Source organism: Typha angustifolia, chromosome 10 (genome assembly GCF_048772165.1).
Source record: "Typha angustifolia cultivar Huaian chromosome 10, ASM4877216v1, whole genome shotgun sequence".
In the NCBI taxonomy this organism is placed as follows: Eukaryota; Viridiplantae; Streptophyta; class Magnoliopsida; order Poales; family Typhaceae; genus Typha; species Typha angustifolia.
In genome coordinates, this window is record NC_133248.1 from 4,427,612 (window position 1) to 4,443,468 (window position 15,857).

The window sequence follows — 15,857 nt, forward strand, 5'->3', positions numbered from 1 at the left end:
GGCTAGCCAAAAGCCCTAATAATAATAAGTAACCCTAATCCTAGTGCAATCCCGCTGATCGTGTTCAAACACGCCCGATCGCGTTCGAACACACAAAAGACGTGCTCTATATGTGCGAACGCGATGTAGGCATTCGAACGCGGCGTTTGAACTCGCCCGATCGTGTTCGAACACACTTTTCGCGTCCTCTGTATTTGCAAATCTGATGTAGGCGTTCGCAAGGGTGTTTGAACGTGACCCCTCTTACGTTCGAATGCAACCTATAGGAATATTATTTTAATAAAAATAAACAACTAATACAGTAAGAAAAGATCCTAACTAAATGTATCACATGTCTTTCGGAGAAAGCTGCGGATAATCTAATTCTTTGATCTTCCTAAATTTTGGATATGTTGTCGCCCTTGAAAAAAGCTTTTCAACAAATTCAAAATTGTAGGGTTTGGATGGCTAGATCTTGGAATATCGACCGAACAGTTGTCGAAGGTCAGATAAACCCTAGCTTGTTAGCCCTTCAATGGCTAGATTAGTGCTAGATTAATTCCTTGGTATGAAGGGGGAGAAGTTGTTATAGAAGATGGGGATTAGGAATTAGAGGAAGCCGACGAAAGATTTAGGTAGTGGAAGAAAGGAGGTGAGAGAGGACGCCAATAGCTAAAGCAAGAAAAGAAGGAGATAAAAGCACAATGTAGTTTTTAATTATCAGATAAATTCTAATTAAGATTTTCTCCACATATTTATAGAGGCTCACTCTATGACCCATCAACTAAGTTAAACAATCCTAACAAACTAATAATTTTCGCCGAGATGCATTTGAATGCACCTGATCGCATTCTCAATTTTTGTGAACGCGTACAGGCGTTCGCATGGCCCGTTCGAACGTGGTCCTTACGTTCAAACGCCTCCAAAAAAATCTTTTAATTTTTTTAAATGAAAAATCAACTAGATAAATAGACTTATCCTAATAAATTCAATATCGCGATTGGAGCCAATATTTACAAGACTGTATCAATTCCTTAGGCCCAAGGAAATATTGCCTTCAACATGCAAGTCATTTATAATCTTAAATAATTAGAATTGACTATTCCAATAAGTCCCATGTGATATGCATCCAAAATTTAGATACACTTTCTCTTCTAGATTTGCAGGTCGTCCTTGATACAATAGCACTGACACAATTTATTTGTAACATTGTTTTAAAAGCTTCTGCCTTAACGCTGAAGCTCTCACATTAGGTGGAATATAAATAGGCTACATTTAGGTCCCGCTTGGGCGACCCACCTTAGCATCTCGTATCAAAATCACTGTACGTATTGATGAATTAGTAGATTCTAATAACTTACTAATAATGCATTAGTATATTATTTAGATTGTATCTATTAATTTTAGCTTTTTTTTTCTTAATTAATTTATTCATCTTAAATTATGAGCGCCCGCCTATGCACCTGCTTATTTATTTATCCGTCCATCTAACACCTACAGTCTTTTAAAACCTTGATAACTAATTGAAGGGGGTGGAACATACTGTGAATGATCCCAACCTCTCCAAGGACACGACTATTCCTTTAGAAACCGTTTTGGAGACGCCTCCTTACGAAGGCTTACCTACATGCTATCAAGGTCTACTGTAGCTAATGCCCATCACCTATTTTAGGGGTAGGGCGGCCATGAACTCATCTCGGCCACTCTAGCTGCTATGGTTGGCCTATCTAAAATTTACAAATGCAAAACAAGTTGGTGGGGAGCCCACTAACTTGGCTAGGCAAGCTGTTGGCCTGGCTAAGGAGTATGCTTGTGGCATGAAGGAGGAGGCCCATTTTTATAAGTCCACTTTTAGGTTCCGACGGGAGCCACCACCCATGGGCCATGGGGGATTAAAATCAACTTGGATGGCTGGCTCCTTTGGACGCAATTCCCTGGTGGTAGTGCAGAGTTGATTATTAGAGAACCCAATGGAGGGCTTCTTGATGCTGGCGTTGAGACCTGGTGGCCTACCGAGGGCCTCTTGGCTGCTAGGGGTATAACCCATTATGTTTGCCTTGATTGTGACTTGCCTTCTTAAAATTCGAGAAATACTCAGGCCAACAGAGAAGCCGGCAATCTCCCCTCAACAGGCAGCCATTCTGAAGGAGGACAAAACTTGAAAATGTGGATCCAAGACTTTAATTTACATAATTCAAAAAGTAAACTATATATACATTGTCTACGGATTTTAAAAGATAAAGTAAAATAAAAAACTACATGCCAACCGAAGCTTCAATAGGTATTTTCTTCTGCTACCATATTATTAGTAAAACTAGCTGGTTCTGCATGACTATCTTGAAGTGGGAGCCTTTTAACAACTGTTTCAAGTATCTAACAAATTCTTTCACGAACGTTCTGAGGGACTGGAGCACTGCTTTAAGGAACAGGATTTTACATGTTACAATTGGTACAAATGAGACAACATAAGTCAATTTCCTTAATTTTGAAGGCGAAAAAAATGGTTTAAAGAAATAAAATTTCTGATGCTCCGAGATCCAGTTATTAGCTTAATCTATATCTTGCTATATATGCGTTTCGGCAAACAATTAGCAGAATCAACACTGTAAAGCAGCTCGATCAACTCTTTTATCATCGCAAATAATTCTCGACTGTTCAGTCTGTCAAGAAGCAATACATATCAATTATACAAACTTTGATATAACAGCACTTTCTGCACCGGGCAAATACTTTCAACTGCCAATTGTGTGCCCCAAAGTTTGGTTATCAGTCTGATGAACCATTATCATCCCCCAAATTTTCTGACGTTATAGTCTGAGCTAAAAATTCCTCATTAGGATACATCTTCGTGAATAACTGCCACAACATCAGGAAACAAAATCAATAACTACCATAACATCAGGAAACAAAATCTAGTTAGTATGTAAGCTAATGGACCTGTAAGCGCAGAAATGAAGCAGCAATGATTCAGTTTGCAAAATTATGAAGAAAGAAGTATTCAGCAAGCCACCAATTGATAATAAATTTCTACGAGTGAATTTCACCAGAAGATTATGGTGGGTTTCTAATGCCTAAGCATAATTATTAAACCTCTATTTAGAATAGAGTGATGGTTAGAAAATACCTAGGTCCTTACACAGGAATAAGTACATATTTAAAATCAGTCCTCCAAGTTTACCAGACCTTTCTAGTTGACTCCAGTAAATTTTTGTATTCAAGACTCTCATCAGGCATAGGGCACAAACATATTGCATCGGATGAAGCCTGCAATAGTACACAAATTCAGTAAAAATATATCAAATTGCATTAGTTAAAAAAAAATCAATAAAAAATATAAAATAAAATGTGTCTAAAATTTCTAATAACAATATTAAGGGAAAATTGTATTTTTAACCTGTGTGGTTTGTCTAAATTTTACAAAAACATCATATATTTTCAACTTAAGCACTTATGATTGTGACTAAAATGTAACCATTATCTTTTTAATTATATTTGGCCAAATCACATAGGGGATAAATGCTTAAGTTGGAGTTTTATAAAATTAAGTTAAACCATATGTGCGTAAAATAACTTAACCTCTAATATAAAAACCAGAATAATCGATGTGATAATGTAGGCCTTTCATGAAAAATAAAAGGCTGCATATGCTAGCTTCCATGTTAAAGTATGATGGTGAAAATAATATACCTTTGTAAGTTCCTGCACGTACAAACAATTCCATATTAGAGTTGGCTTGTTTTCTCTTTCTTGGTCCCCATTATTTGTTGCCAAGCTACATTCAGAACCATTAGAAGTGTGAGTAGTGAAAAGAACATCCATTGCTGCTTTTATATACCCCTTCCCTGAACTGGCATCAGTGCATGGTATTGAAAGATAAACCACAAACCTGAAACAGAGAACATTAATGAGTAATGGTCTTAATTTCAGATTAGCACTGTATTAATGTTTCTCCATGATACCACATCCATGCAACGCATGCACCAGAAAACTAAATGAAAAGAAAAGTGAAATAACATATGGATTCTTTGGTAGAGATCATGTGCTATAAGCTGAGAGATGTTTATGAAGGATCAATAGCACTCACAATCCAGGGGGACACACTGCTACATTGCTACTCAGCTGAAGAGCTCGAATAGTTGTCAACTGTTCTGAATGTAGAGCTACATCAAAAGACAGCCAATGTTATAGGTCAACAAAATCTCTTAAAATGAAGTTTTATCGGCTTAATTTCCAGCACAGAAAAATGTCAATGGAAGGACACATCTTACATTTTGGGGGAAAAACTAACATAATGTTTGATGAATCCCTTTGTATGGAACTGCTGGTTATACAAACTCCTCTAGCAACATGGTTGCACAAGTTCGAGGTTCCATCACAAGGTGAGAATGAAGATGGAACTTCATAAGATGGGGCCATTACCAGCTGGCGGCTCAGGATATCCTGACCAGATGCCAATCTAACCCCTGTATACTGCTTGTGTTCCTGATTCAACGATATAATAAAATGCTACATTACTTTATGATACCAAAAAAAAAAAAAAAATCACAAAGTTCAAGCACTACAAACAAGAACATATGTGATATGACTGCTAAAGAAAGGTAAATTTCCATGCTTTTTGATGAAGATAATCAATATCACAGTAATTTTAATAGAGTCACAATCAAATGAAGGCTTCATAAAAACACAGCTAAAGGCAGGAGAGTGAAAGATGCTATTGAGGAGGTTCAATTTATAACATAAATAGCCTAAGACTGCTTCATAGCACTAATATACTGATAATTAGCAGCAGTACAGTCCTAAAACTAGTGACAAGCACATCCATACCTTGTCAATAAGGAGGGCAATGACTGGCATACGTAGTACCTGCACAAGCAAAGATTTATGGGCTCAGGTGCCATACAACAGTAGAAATGAGAAACAATTCATGCGATAATAATAAATAAAAGAAAAAACGGTAACGAATATTCACTCTTTGGTGAAGAATAGAGATAAATAAGTACAATAAAAGAGAATCCTAGACCTCTAACCTATCTAAACTATAACAGTTGTGGTTTGGTTGCACATAGGGCTGCCAAAAAAGCTCATGGCTCGCGAGCCAATCAAGCTCGCTTGCTCATTAAGCGAGTCAAGTTCAAGCTCAGGTTTTGAGCTCAAGCTGATATCAGCTTGTTCAAGCTCAGCTTTGTGGTGAGATATTTGACATACTAAAGTTGCAATTTTGTCTTAATCAAGATTCGAAAAATTGGGATCGGCCTTACAAAACAACGATATCTTATCGGCTGAATTGACCATATCGGCCATATAGGTCGCCTACATCCCAATTTTTTAAATATTATTTAAAAATGCAAGAAACTTCTAAAATTTCAGAAAAAATAAAAAAAATAAAAAAATAAAGAAAAAAGAACTATAGTGAAGTGAAAACTAAAAAGAAAAGGAGATTAAAAAGAGAGTGAGTGAAAGAAAATCAAACAAAGGAAAGAAAAACTATGGTGAAGTAAAAAGAAGAAAAGAGAAGAAAAAATGGTGAGAGAGGAAGAAATGAAAAAAACTGAAAGAAAAATAAAGAAATAAAATTAAAAAATTATATACCAGAGTTTGTCGGAGTTTGCCGGAGCTAGATCTCTCTATAAGAGAAACAATGACTATATAATAATGAAAGAAAAAAAGAAAAAAGAGTGAAAAGAGAGAGAAAGAGAGAGAGCGAGAAGAAAGAGTGAAAGACAAAAAGAGCTCTAATTGGGCCTGGATCAGGATTAGGATTGGGATTGGCCAATCCAGCGAACCATGGTCTTAACTAAGTTCAGACTTTGGATTTGTAAAGAATAGGTACTTTACCAACAAAAGAAATGTTGCGGTTATTATTTAAGGCTAAAATTGTTTAGTGCCACACTCGGACTTTCTCTAAGCATCTATGCTTTGGCCTATTAGTATCTTTAATCTAGTCCAATATGTCAGCAGCTTGAGTATTGAAAGTCTCTGTCCGACACATCCATATAAAAGTATTAATTTGGAGACTGAGCAATGAGAGAGCTGCCTTGGTTATAGCTTCACACATCCAATAGAAATACCATGCATTTTGGACTGATGTTTAATCGAGCCAAACTTGATCTCACCTTTTGTAAGCTCGACTTGTGCTTGGCTTGCAGTATTTTCGAGATGGGCCAAGGTTGGCTTAGCTTGCTCTAGCTTAGTTCGTTTACACCCCAAATTTGCATACCAAATCTTTTCTCGTTTCATTTAATCTAAGAAATCATCTGCCCAATATAGACTGCAAACTCTATGCTAAAGGTGGTTTATGTCCGTAAAATCTTACATATAGAGCGCCTTTAACAGCAGCACAACGACAAAAAGCTTGGGGTAGCTCACCATGTCCATACATAGGATAGATGAATGCACCTACAGCATTAGTAAACCTGACACAAGATCAATGAGTAAGCAACTGCAGAAACTAAAATTTCAATAGAAATTTATCTAGAATTTTTGTAATGGTACTTTGTCAAAGGAATTTTTTTTGTTACTGATATACTAGGTATATTTGATCAGTACAAAGGCAGTAAGAGTTAATTAATTTCTTAGTCTACTAGACAAGAGGACAATATTTTTGAAGTGTATAAATGCTACCATCTATCTCAAAGATGCAAGCAACATTTAGGTTGATGGATGATGTAGTAGAAGTTGATAAGAAAAAAGACATTGAAGTGGCCACTAATAAAATGGCAAATTATATGACTATTAGAGCATTGCTTACACAAAAAAAAAAAAAAAAAAAGGCAACAACTGTATTGGACGTCATATGTTGCACATTGCCTTAATCTCATATTAGAGGATGTTTCAAAGGAAGTTAAAATTGAAGAGGTGATATATGAAAGTAAGCAAAGACAAACCAATATTGTAGAAAGCATCTGCATTGTATGGTGCATATGTGGTGCCTATGCGGCCTAACAATAAAATATATAAGAAATATACAGATATAAATATATAACTAATAAACCAATTCATGAGTAAATATACTTAATTGTATATACAAATGCACACAAATAAGTGAATAATACAACCAAAAAGAATTTGAAAACTTATATTCATAATAATTCAATAAAGCCTCTAGTGAGGAGATTAATTAGTAATTAGGAACTTAAAGCTTTTGAATATGTTTTTTCCTCCATAAAGTACTTGTGCAATCGAGGCTTATTAGAATAAAAAGTCGCTCACAAACACACTAAAGGTGCCCGACCAGCCTACAAGGGCCGCAAATACTGACTAGGTGGCCCAACCGCCTATGCAGGCCACTAGATACTAACAAAATCATCTACATTTTGTGGCCATATATAGGCTATGCAAGACTGCCCATGAACCACCAATGCCAATGCCTACTCTAGACATGTCATGCATTTGACCCTATGAGGTCATGAAGATTGTATAATTATTTGAGGGCATAAAGGACTTCAATTGACCATTTTTGTGCAAGTATTTGAGGTATGAAGGTTGTTCCTTTAATGGTTCTAATCCATAATCATTATTTCCTTTTGTTTGCTTAATTGATTAACAAAGTAAATACAGAATAAGTTAAGGAACATACTCAACATGAAACACAGTTGGAAGAAATTGACAATTAATTTCCTGAAATATTGTCATCATAATGTTCTGAAAGGAAAAGCTTAAGAGATAAGCATCAGAAGTTTCACACTGTCATCACAAGGAATTTATTCATACCAATAATCTCAAAAAGGGTTTCCAGATAATCAAAAACATATAGGGTAAAGCGCGTTATCAAGAAATACCATGAAATTTGAGACTTGAAGATTACCTCCCAATGGATGAGGTATAAAGAGCAATAGTCTCAATGCCCTCTTTTGTGGTGACCAATTTGTTACAAGAGTTTGCATTATCTTGGTCATAATCTGCCATAGCAATCGCATACAAGACAATCCTAAGAGAGAAAATAAACTAGAAATTAATAAGCTAAGGTCCAAAAAATAAAGCGAATTTAGAAAGAGATTTCTTACGCTCTAATCTTGCGGGGAAGCCGCTGTTTCTGGAGGAAATCGACGAAGGGGAGCTGCAAGTCTTCATCTGATATCCTGACTCCCCCATCCTCCACCACTTCCCCTCCACTCGATGCTATGTGATTCTGCACCAGCTTCAAGAACCGCATCATCTGGCTCTTCTCGGCCAACCCGAGCGTCCGATCCTTGAAGATGGCTTGCCTCGAGTCCGGCACAAAGCACAGCCTCCCTTCCCAATAGATGAGGCTGGAATCGACGCTCTTGAATTCCACGTGGTGGCTTGCTCCGGATCTCAGCAGCAGATCCACAGCCTCATCGGCGCAGTACAACATCCTTGGTCCGGCCAGGTCGATTACGAAGTTTCTACAGGGTTCGGGAGGGGATCCGGAGGTCTCGATCGCCGAGTAGAGGAGGTGGTGACGCAGCTCTACGGCGGTGTAGGAAGAGGAGGAGGATGGAGAAGGAAAAGGATAAGGGTAGGAGGGGGAGGAGAGGAAGGAGGACAAAGAGGGGAGGGGGAGGGAGGCGAAGTGGGAGCCATAGAAGGGGTGAGGGTCGACATGGAGAACAGATTTGCCTGCGGCGGCCGCGGCAGCGGCGAGGAGAGATTCGGGGAATCCGGTACCGGAGACGATGAGGTCAAAGGAAGTCGGATCGATGGCGGGGTAGTCGTGGGTGGTGGTCAAGGTGGAGGTCTCGGCCATGGTAAAAGATCGGATGCCTTGGATTTAGGTTTGACAGGCAGGCGCACCCGCACCTGTTTTGGTTGGAACCTCTGTAGAAGTGTAGCACGCGTCCAGACCAACTGCTCGACCGATCCACGACTAGGGGTGAAAACCAGTCGGACTTAAGACCCAATCCGACCCGCTACCCGATTCGGATCCGGATACAAATACAGATAGCCATTTACTAAAATATCCAGATCTGGATCCAGATACGAATAGCCTTTTAGAAAAAAAATCCGGATTCAAATACAAATACGTGTGTAGCTAAATTTATCGGATACAAATTCAAATAACAGATATCCGTTTATTCGCTTATATAAATATCCAACTCATAAACCCTTCCCTCTTTTATCTATGATCTCTGACCTCTCATATCTCCCAAATCAACCAATTCCCAAATGTCTGTAGCCGCCTCCATCTAAAATCCCTCATTGCTATCACCAATCACGGACGCCATCAACTCTCCGGTTGTGGTGTCACCAACATCACCTCCTCCGGTCCTCCCTCCTCGAGCTCGGTGACACTAAGCTCCATCTCCTCCGGTCCTTCCTCGAGCTCAACGACGCGAAGCTCCACCTCCTCCGGCCCTCTCTCCTCGAGCTTGGCCGCACCAAGCTCTGCCTCCTCCAGTCCTTCCTCCTCAAGCTCGGCGTCACTAAGCTTCCCCTTCTCTAGTCCTTCTTCCTCGAGCTGTACTAATTCGAACTTGTCCATTTGTCTACTACTTAAAATCTTTTAAAACCTTAATACTAATGTCAATACATGTCTTTAAACCTTAATACTAATGTCAACACCGTTGGCAAGGTCTCTTCTAACTTTTAATCTTTCTTGTCTGTCGAGTCCTCCCTCTTTCTTGAGATCTCAACCACTTCTTCCTTTTTATCTGAATCACTTAAACAACATCACCCATCAACCCTCATTTTCATTATCATCTATAACTATATTCCACCCGTCACCACCACCATCACCCACACTAAATCATAATTTCGTTCCTGTTGCAGTTCGAATGTGTGAAAGACATAAATCAGGAAGTTATGGATCGATTCCACTTAGTTTCGTAATTTTTGGACTACGGGAGAATATTTGGTGAATATTTTCCCTCGTTTGTGCGGATTGCTTCTTATAATAAATTCAGATTTTAGAGGAATTGTTCCGTAGCTATCATTGGTATTAGAGCCAGGCGAGACTTCCATTAATAGTTGAAATAAGGAATAAGACATCGACAAGGGGACCAATGGAGAGCACACGGATAAGGGAAGACTCATCCCACGATAACCCTAACCGTGAGGCCAATTCCTATAGAGTGACGACGGTAGGACCGAGTCAACCAACATCCATGGGTGTGAATATGGGCTTGGCGGATGAACTTAGGGTTCCAAAAATTGCTGGATAGAGTTGACACAATGCAGAATGATCATAACGCTTTAAAGAAATATGTCATGAACCGATCGGCCTCGTCATCTCCTCAACGAAGATCGGTGCCTCAAAAAGAACCAGTAGTGGGACCACACCAAACCGACATGCCACAAGTCCAGGTGCAACATGTTAGTGTCAATGATTCTCTTTCGCTAAGGGAGAACCGCATGCTTGGACTTTCCAAAATTCTAAGGTAGTGATCCAACAGATTAGGTGTTTCAAGTGAAGCAAAACTTTGATTGTCAAGGGACAGCTGGATAGCCCAAAGTCTCGATAGTTAGCTGCACAAAGATCCAGATAGCAAGCTTTCACCTCGAAGGAACGACATTGCATTGGTATCGATCGGTTATTCCTAGTGGAGGATTTACCGGTTGGGCTGACTTTTGTAGAAGGATTACACGTAGATTTGGGACAGCGTCATATGAAGATTTTACTGCCATATTAAGCAAGATGGTTCAGAGGATGACTGTTTTGGAGTATCAAGCTGAATTTGAAAGAGTTAGTAGTCATTATGAGCTATCTTGGCCCGAATCGACATTGATGAGCACATTCATTTAAGGGCTGCGAGAGGAGTTACATGCAGATATTTGTGTTCTTCGTCCTACCACTCTAGATGAGGCATTTGAGAAGGCCGTGAGGATGGAGCAAAAGTATAAGGCTCTTAAGATGGCAGTGAAAACAAGTTGGGGCAACCATGATGGACGATTTGCACCTAAAACGCCGGCTAGAAATTCTACAGATTCAAAGATAAGGACTATGAGTACTAGATAATGACCACCTTTGAGACCTTCTTCCAATGTTAGAGGAGGCACAAGATGATCCGATTCGGGCTTCACCGATGTCGTCTCGAGCATGGATACACTTTAGGGATGTCTTTGTTTTTTGTTTTAGTGTTTAATTCTTAAAAAAAAATTTCTATATGTCGCGTTCGAACGCAGGTGGAGTGCGTTCGAACGTGCTTGTGAACGCCTGCATCAGGTTCACACATCCAAATAGTGTGAAATGTGCGTTCGAACGCCTACATCGCGTTCGCACATTTAGAGAGTGCGAATTATGTGTGTTCAAATGCAATCGGACGCGTTCGAACGCTGTCGGCAAAAATGTACTCTTTTAGGGTTCAAATTTGCTATTTTTGAATTGTTTGGTTCGCCTCTAAAAGTGTGGATGGCAACCATGGAATTATTATTAATGAATTGAGTTTTTGCCTTATCTCCTTCGTCTTCTTCTCTCCCGTTCTCTCGATCTCCGGTGACACTGCTTCTAACCTCCCTCGACCAGCCAATCACCTTAGTCCCTTAGAGGCGGCCCACTCTTCCCCCTTCTTCCAATCTATCCGACACTTGCCCTAACCCTTCCATCACCCAAAACCCTTCCACCACCACTTATTCACTGGTGCCACCCCATTAATGTCGGTCCACTACCAACCACCATCATCTAGGATCTCGTGCCTCCATCCACGGATCCTAAGATAGACTTTTCGATGTTCGTCTACTAATCAGACGATATCTCGAGATCTCAATATTCGATTCGCCTGAAACTTAATTTGTTGGAAAGATCTTTTCTAGGGCTACAACATATCAAAATCTCACATCGATTTGACGGTAGCATATTTTGGGATCTATTTTTAAAGTTTCGTGTTAGATCTTGTCAAGATCTAAAAATCGGAATAGATCAAGCCTTGGCCAAAATGGGAGATCATATCAAGCTGGTATTAGAGCCACCGTTCCTCGGACACGTGCTTCCTATGACAACAACCAGAGCCATGGCTGCACGGCGAGATGAGGAAGAAGAGATTCTCCAATAGAGGAATGGTAAATGGTTATGGGGACTTCCACCTGCGGAGCCGCCCGACCAAATCGGAATACGGAAGAGCCTAGTGTTTAAGCCATGTTGGGGTCTCTTTTCGAACAAATGGCCATCAACAACCAGATGATGCAGGAATTATGGGCGACAAGGAAAGCCATGGCGAACAGGAATGCACCATCGACCCCACGACGTGAGTCCACTCCTATGAACCTGCCGCCATCGGTTCAGAATTTGTAACCACAGGAGTCGCTGCTGCCACCACCCTATGGGAAGAGATAAGTAAGGATGGTTCCACCATGCCCAATTGCAGGTGAACCCATCCGACAAGTGAACCACTATGGAGATCACCTTGAAGATCTAGATCCGTAGGCGGGGCAATACGAACCAGAACTATGGCGAGTTAATTAAAATCGAAGGAGGGATCATCAACCATTTATGGTGCATCCGTGGGCAAATCATGCATCTCGAATTCTCCAAGTTCAAAGGTGGCGATCCGATCGATTGGTTGTATAGGGCGGAGTAATTTTTTGCATACCACGGTACGGCGGAAGAATATAAGGTGACGCTTACGAGCTTCCATCTTGAAGATGCGATGCTTCATTGGTTTCGAGCAGTCAATGCCAATGAGGTTATCGAAACTTGGGCTAACTTTTGCATCGATATTACGCAACGATTTAGAGTGTCGGAGTATGAAGACTTTGATGCTCTCCTCTCAAAGACGGTGCAGAAGACCACAGTTGGGGCATACTAAGAAAATATTTGAGAGGATAATTAGCTAATGCCAACCCCCATAGACGGATCAGCAACTACGCATCATCTTCATCTCTGGGCTGCGGGGAGACATACAAGCCAACGTGAGGGCTTTAAGGCCTAGATTCATAAAGGAGGCCTTTGAAGATGCGATACTCATGGAAGAAAAACATTGAGTCATGAAGTTACATCTAAAATAGAACTGGACGAGCCAAGGAAGCCGCAATCAAGCTCAACTAAACATAGCGGTAAGAAATTTTACTAGAGTACCAAGAATCGCTGCTGCAATGGTGCCTCCTCGAGCACCCGTGAAGCCATCCCAAGATGTGGAGTACGTACCTAGAGGTCTGGGACGAGCACTCACACCTACTCAAGTGGAGGAACGAAGAACAAAAGGCCTATGCTTTCATTGTGATGAGAAGTTTGTACGCCGGTATCGCTGTGCTAAACCGATGGGATCGGGGATGCTAATCGACGAATTGGAGGAGACTAAGGATGAAATTGCAGATGAAGATGAGGGTGTGGTTTGACAGCAAGGAGGAGTAGTTGAGGAGCGACTTGTGGAGGACATGATGGCCGAGATCTCCCTCCACGCCTATTCCGGGACAGCAATACCAAGGACTTTGCGAGTGAATGGTATAATCAAGACAACTATAGTGAGAATCTTGATCGACACCGAGTCCACCCACAACTTCATTGATAAGAGGCTTCTTAGAAAGATTGGGCTTGAGTCGAAACCCACGGAAGGGTTTGACGTGATGATTGGAGATGGCACCACATTGCAAGCAAATTTTATTTGTGGAGGTGTGGAGTTGAAGGTGCAAGGCCAATTTTTCACATTGGATCTTTATTCGTTGGCCTTGCGAGGTGCCGACATTATTTTGGGGACTCAATGGCTTCAAAGCTTAGGGCCCGTGACATTTGATTTTACAAGCCTCACATTGACATTTTGGAGAAATGACCAGAGAGTGCTGTTGGATAAAAGTCAATCGTTGTTTGAACTTCCAAACGTAGGGGACGCAAGGGAGCTCGCTTCTTTTTCGGCACCCACCTTTCCTTTCTTCTCAGATTTGCGGAGAGCTAGCACAGAGGATAGTGATCTGGTCCGACTCATGGAGGAGCTGAGAGAGAACCCATCAAGCCACCCCGAGCACGAGGAGTGTGACGGGTTAGTACTCGAGCACGGGCGGATCAAGGTACCCGGGAGCAAAGAGCTAGGGAGACTATTGATAGCATACTTCCATGATACTCCTATATACCGGTTATGAAGGGGTATTACGTATCTCCAATGAGTCAAATCGGAGACACTCAAGCCCAGCGGGCTGTTGCAACCACTACCTATACCGGAGCATATTTGGGAAGACATCTCCATGAACTTCATTGAGGGGCTGCCGGAGGTTCAAGGACAATCGGTGGTGTTCGTTGTGGTGGATAGACTGAGCAAATATGCTCATTTTATAGGATTGACGCATCCGTTTTCAGTGAAAAAGGTTACTCAAATTTTTGTTCGAAAAGTATTGCGCTTGCATGGGATGCCTAGGACAATTGTGTCAGACCGGGATCACATCTTCATCAATGAGTTTTGGTCTGAGTTCTTCATATTGCAAGGGACTCAAGTCAACCTTAGTTCAGCTTATCACCCCGAGACGGATGGCCAAACCGAGGTGGTGAATCACGGACTAGAGAAATATTTGTGATATTTTATGGCGAACCGACCAAAGGATTGGGTCAAATTCCTTCCACGGGCTGAGTGGTCATACAATACCGCTCATCACTCTAGCATTGGCATGACCCCCTTTGAGGCGGCTTATGGACGCACTCCCCCTGTCTTGCGTGTTTACGATAGACTTGTGGTGGCGAATAGGACCGAGCTCAACTTGGAACTTGCTGATCGAGATGAAACTTTGAAACGGCTCAAGATTCACCTAGCAACAACCCAAAACCGTATGAAACAGACTCATGACAAAGGCCGGCGTGAGCGAGAGTTTGAGGTGGATCAATTGGTGTTCGTTCGAGCTCAACCGTACCTGCAATCCACATTGAGGCCAATTTTGAATCAGAAGTTGGGTCACAAGTATATGGTCCATACCGAGTGCTACAATGAATCAGTCTAGTAGCTTATCGGTTGGACCTACCTGAGGGAACTAGGATCCATCTAGTTTTTCATGTATTGGTATTGAAGGGCCAGATCGAGCCTAACCATGTGGTGGGTTCAGCTTTGCTTGAACCAATGGAGGAAGAAGGCCCAACTAAACTGGTTCGAGTCTTAGGCCGTAGAAGAAGACGCCATGGATCCAAATCGATACGGGCTTCACCAATGTCGTCTCGAGCATGGATACACTTTAGAGATATCTTTGTTTCTTATTTTAGTGTTTAATTCTTAGAAAAATAAGTTTTCTATATGTTGCATTCGAACGCAGATGGAGTGCGTTCAAACGAGCTTGTGAACGCCTGCATTAGGTTCGCACATCCAGAGAGTGCAAAATGTGTGTTCGAACGCCTACATCGCGTTCGCACATCTAAAGAGTGCGAATTATGTGCATTCGAACGTGATCGTGCGCGTTTGAACACGGTCGGTGAAAATGTACTCTTTTAGGGTTCAAATTTGTCATTTTTGAATTGTTTAGTTAGCCTCTAAAGGTGCGAATGGCAACCATGGAATTATTATTGATGAATTGAGTTTTTGCCTTGTCTCCTTCGTCTTCTTCTCTCCCATTCTCTCGATCCCCGGCAACGCCGCTTCTAACCTCCCTCGACCGGACAATCACCCTAGTCCCTTAGGGGCAACCCACTCCTCCTCCTTCTTCCAATCTATCTGACACTTGCCCTAACCCTTCCATCACCCATAGCTCTTCCACCACCGCTTATTCACCGATGCCACCCCATTAACGCCAGTCAACTACCAACCACCATCATCTAGGATCTTGTGCCTCCATCCACGGATCTTAAGATAGACTTCCCGACGTTTGTCCACTAATCAAACAATATCTCAAGATCCCAACATTTGATTCACTTGAAACTTGATTTGTTGGAAAGATCGTTTTCGGGGCTTCAATATATCAAAATCTCACGTCAATCCGATGGCGGCAGCTTTTGGGATTTATTTTCAAAATTCTATGTTAGATCCTGTTCAGATCTAAAAATCAAAATAGATCGAGCCTGGGCATAAAGGGGAGAT

The 15,857-nt window shown here is 41.2% G+C and overlaps 1 protein-coding gene across 2 annotated transcripts; it reads right to left on the reverse strand.

The window, feature by feature from the left end:
* Window positions 1-2,567: 2,567 nt before the first annotated feature.
* On the reverse strand, window positions 2,568-8,766 carry LOC140769039 (rab escort protein 1). Of its 2 annotated transcripts, none has more exons than XR_012105834.1 (9): window positions 7,983-8,766; window positions 7,784-7,906; window positions 6,293-6,392; window positions 4,804-4,842; window positions 4,248-4,461; window positions 4,064-4,139; window positions 3,667-3,865; window positions 3,104-3,243; window positions 2,568-2,835 (listed from the first exon to the last, which is right to left on the reverse strand). XR_012105834.1 is itself a non-coding variant. In XM_073109570.1 (9 exons), exons 1-9 carry the CDS (start codon window positions 8,684-8,686, stop codon window positions 2,746-2,748), a joined length of 1,626 nt encoding a protein of 541 aa, XP_072965671.1. In that variant the 5' UTR covers window positions 8,687-8,765; the 3' UTR covers window positions 2,568-2,745. The 2 variants fall into 2 exon arrangements, 1 of the variants encoding a protein (XP_072965671.1); XM_073109570.1 differs by having other exon boundaries at window positions 3,163-3,243; window positions 7,983-8,765.
* Between the last annotated feature and the right edge of the window lie 7,091 nt (window positions 8,767-15,857).

What these genes read in the sequence shown, in the direction of transcription:
- LOC140769039 (XM_073109570.1), bottom strand. Translation starts at nt 8,686, where the DNA reads ATGGCCGAGACCTCCACCTTGACCACCACCCACGACTACCCCGCCATC. An exon ending in CTTCCCCGCAAGATTAGAGC is followed by an intron (nt 7,907 to 7,982) that starts GTAAGAAATCTC and finishes TTTCTCTCTTAG; the next exon opens with GATTGTCTTGTATGCGATTG. An exon ending in GCAGTGTGTCCCCCTGGATT is followed by an intron (nt 3,866 to 4,063) that starts GTGAGTGCTATT and finishes TCTCTGTTTCAG; the next exon opens with GTTTGTGGTTTATCTTTCAA.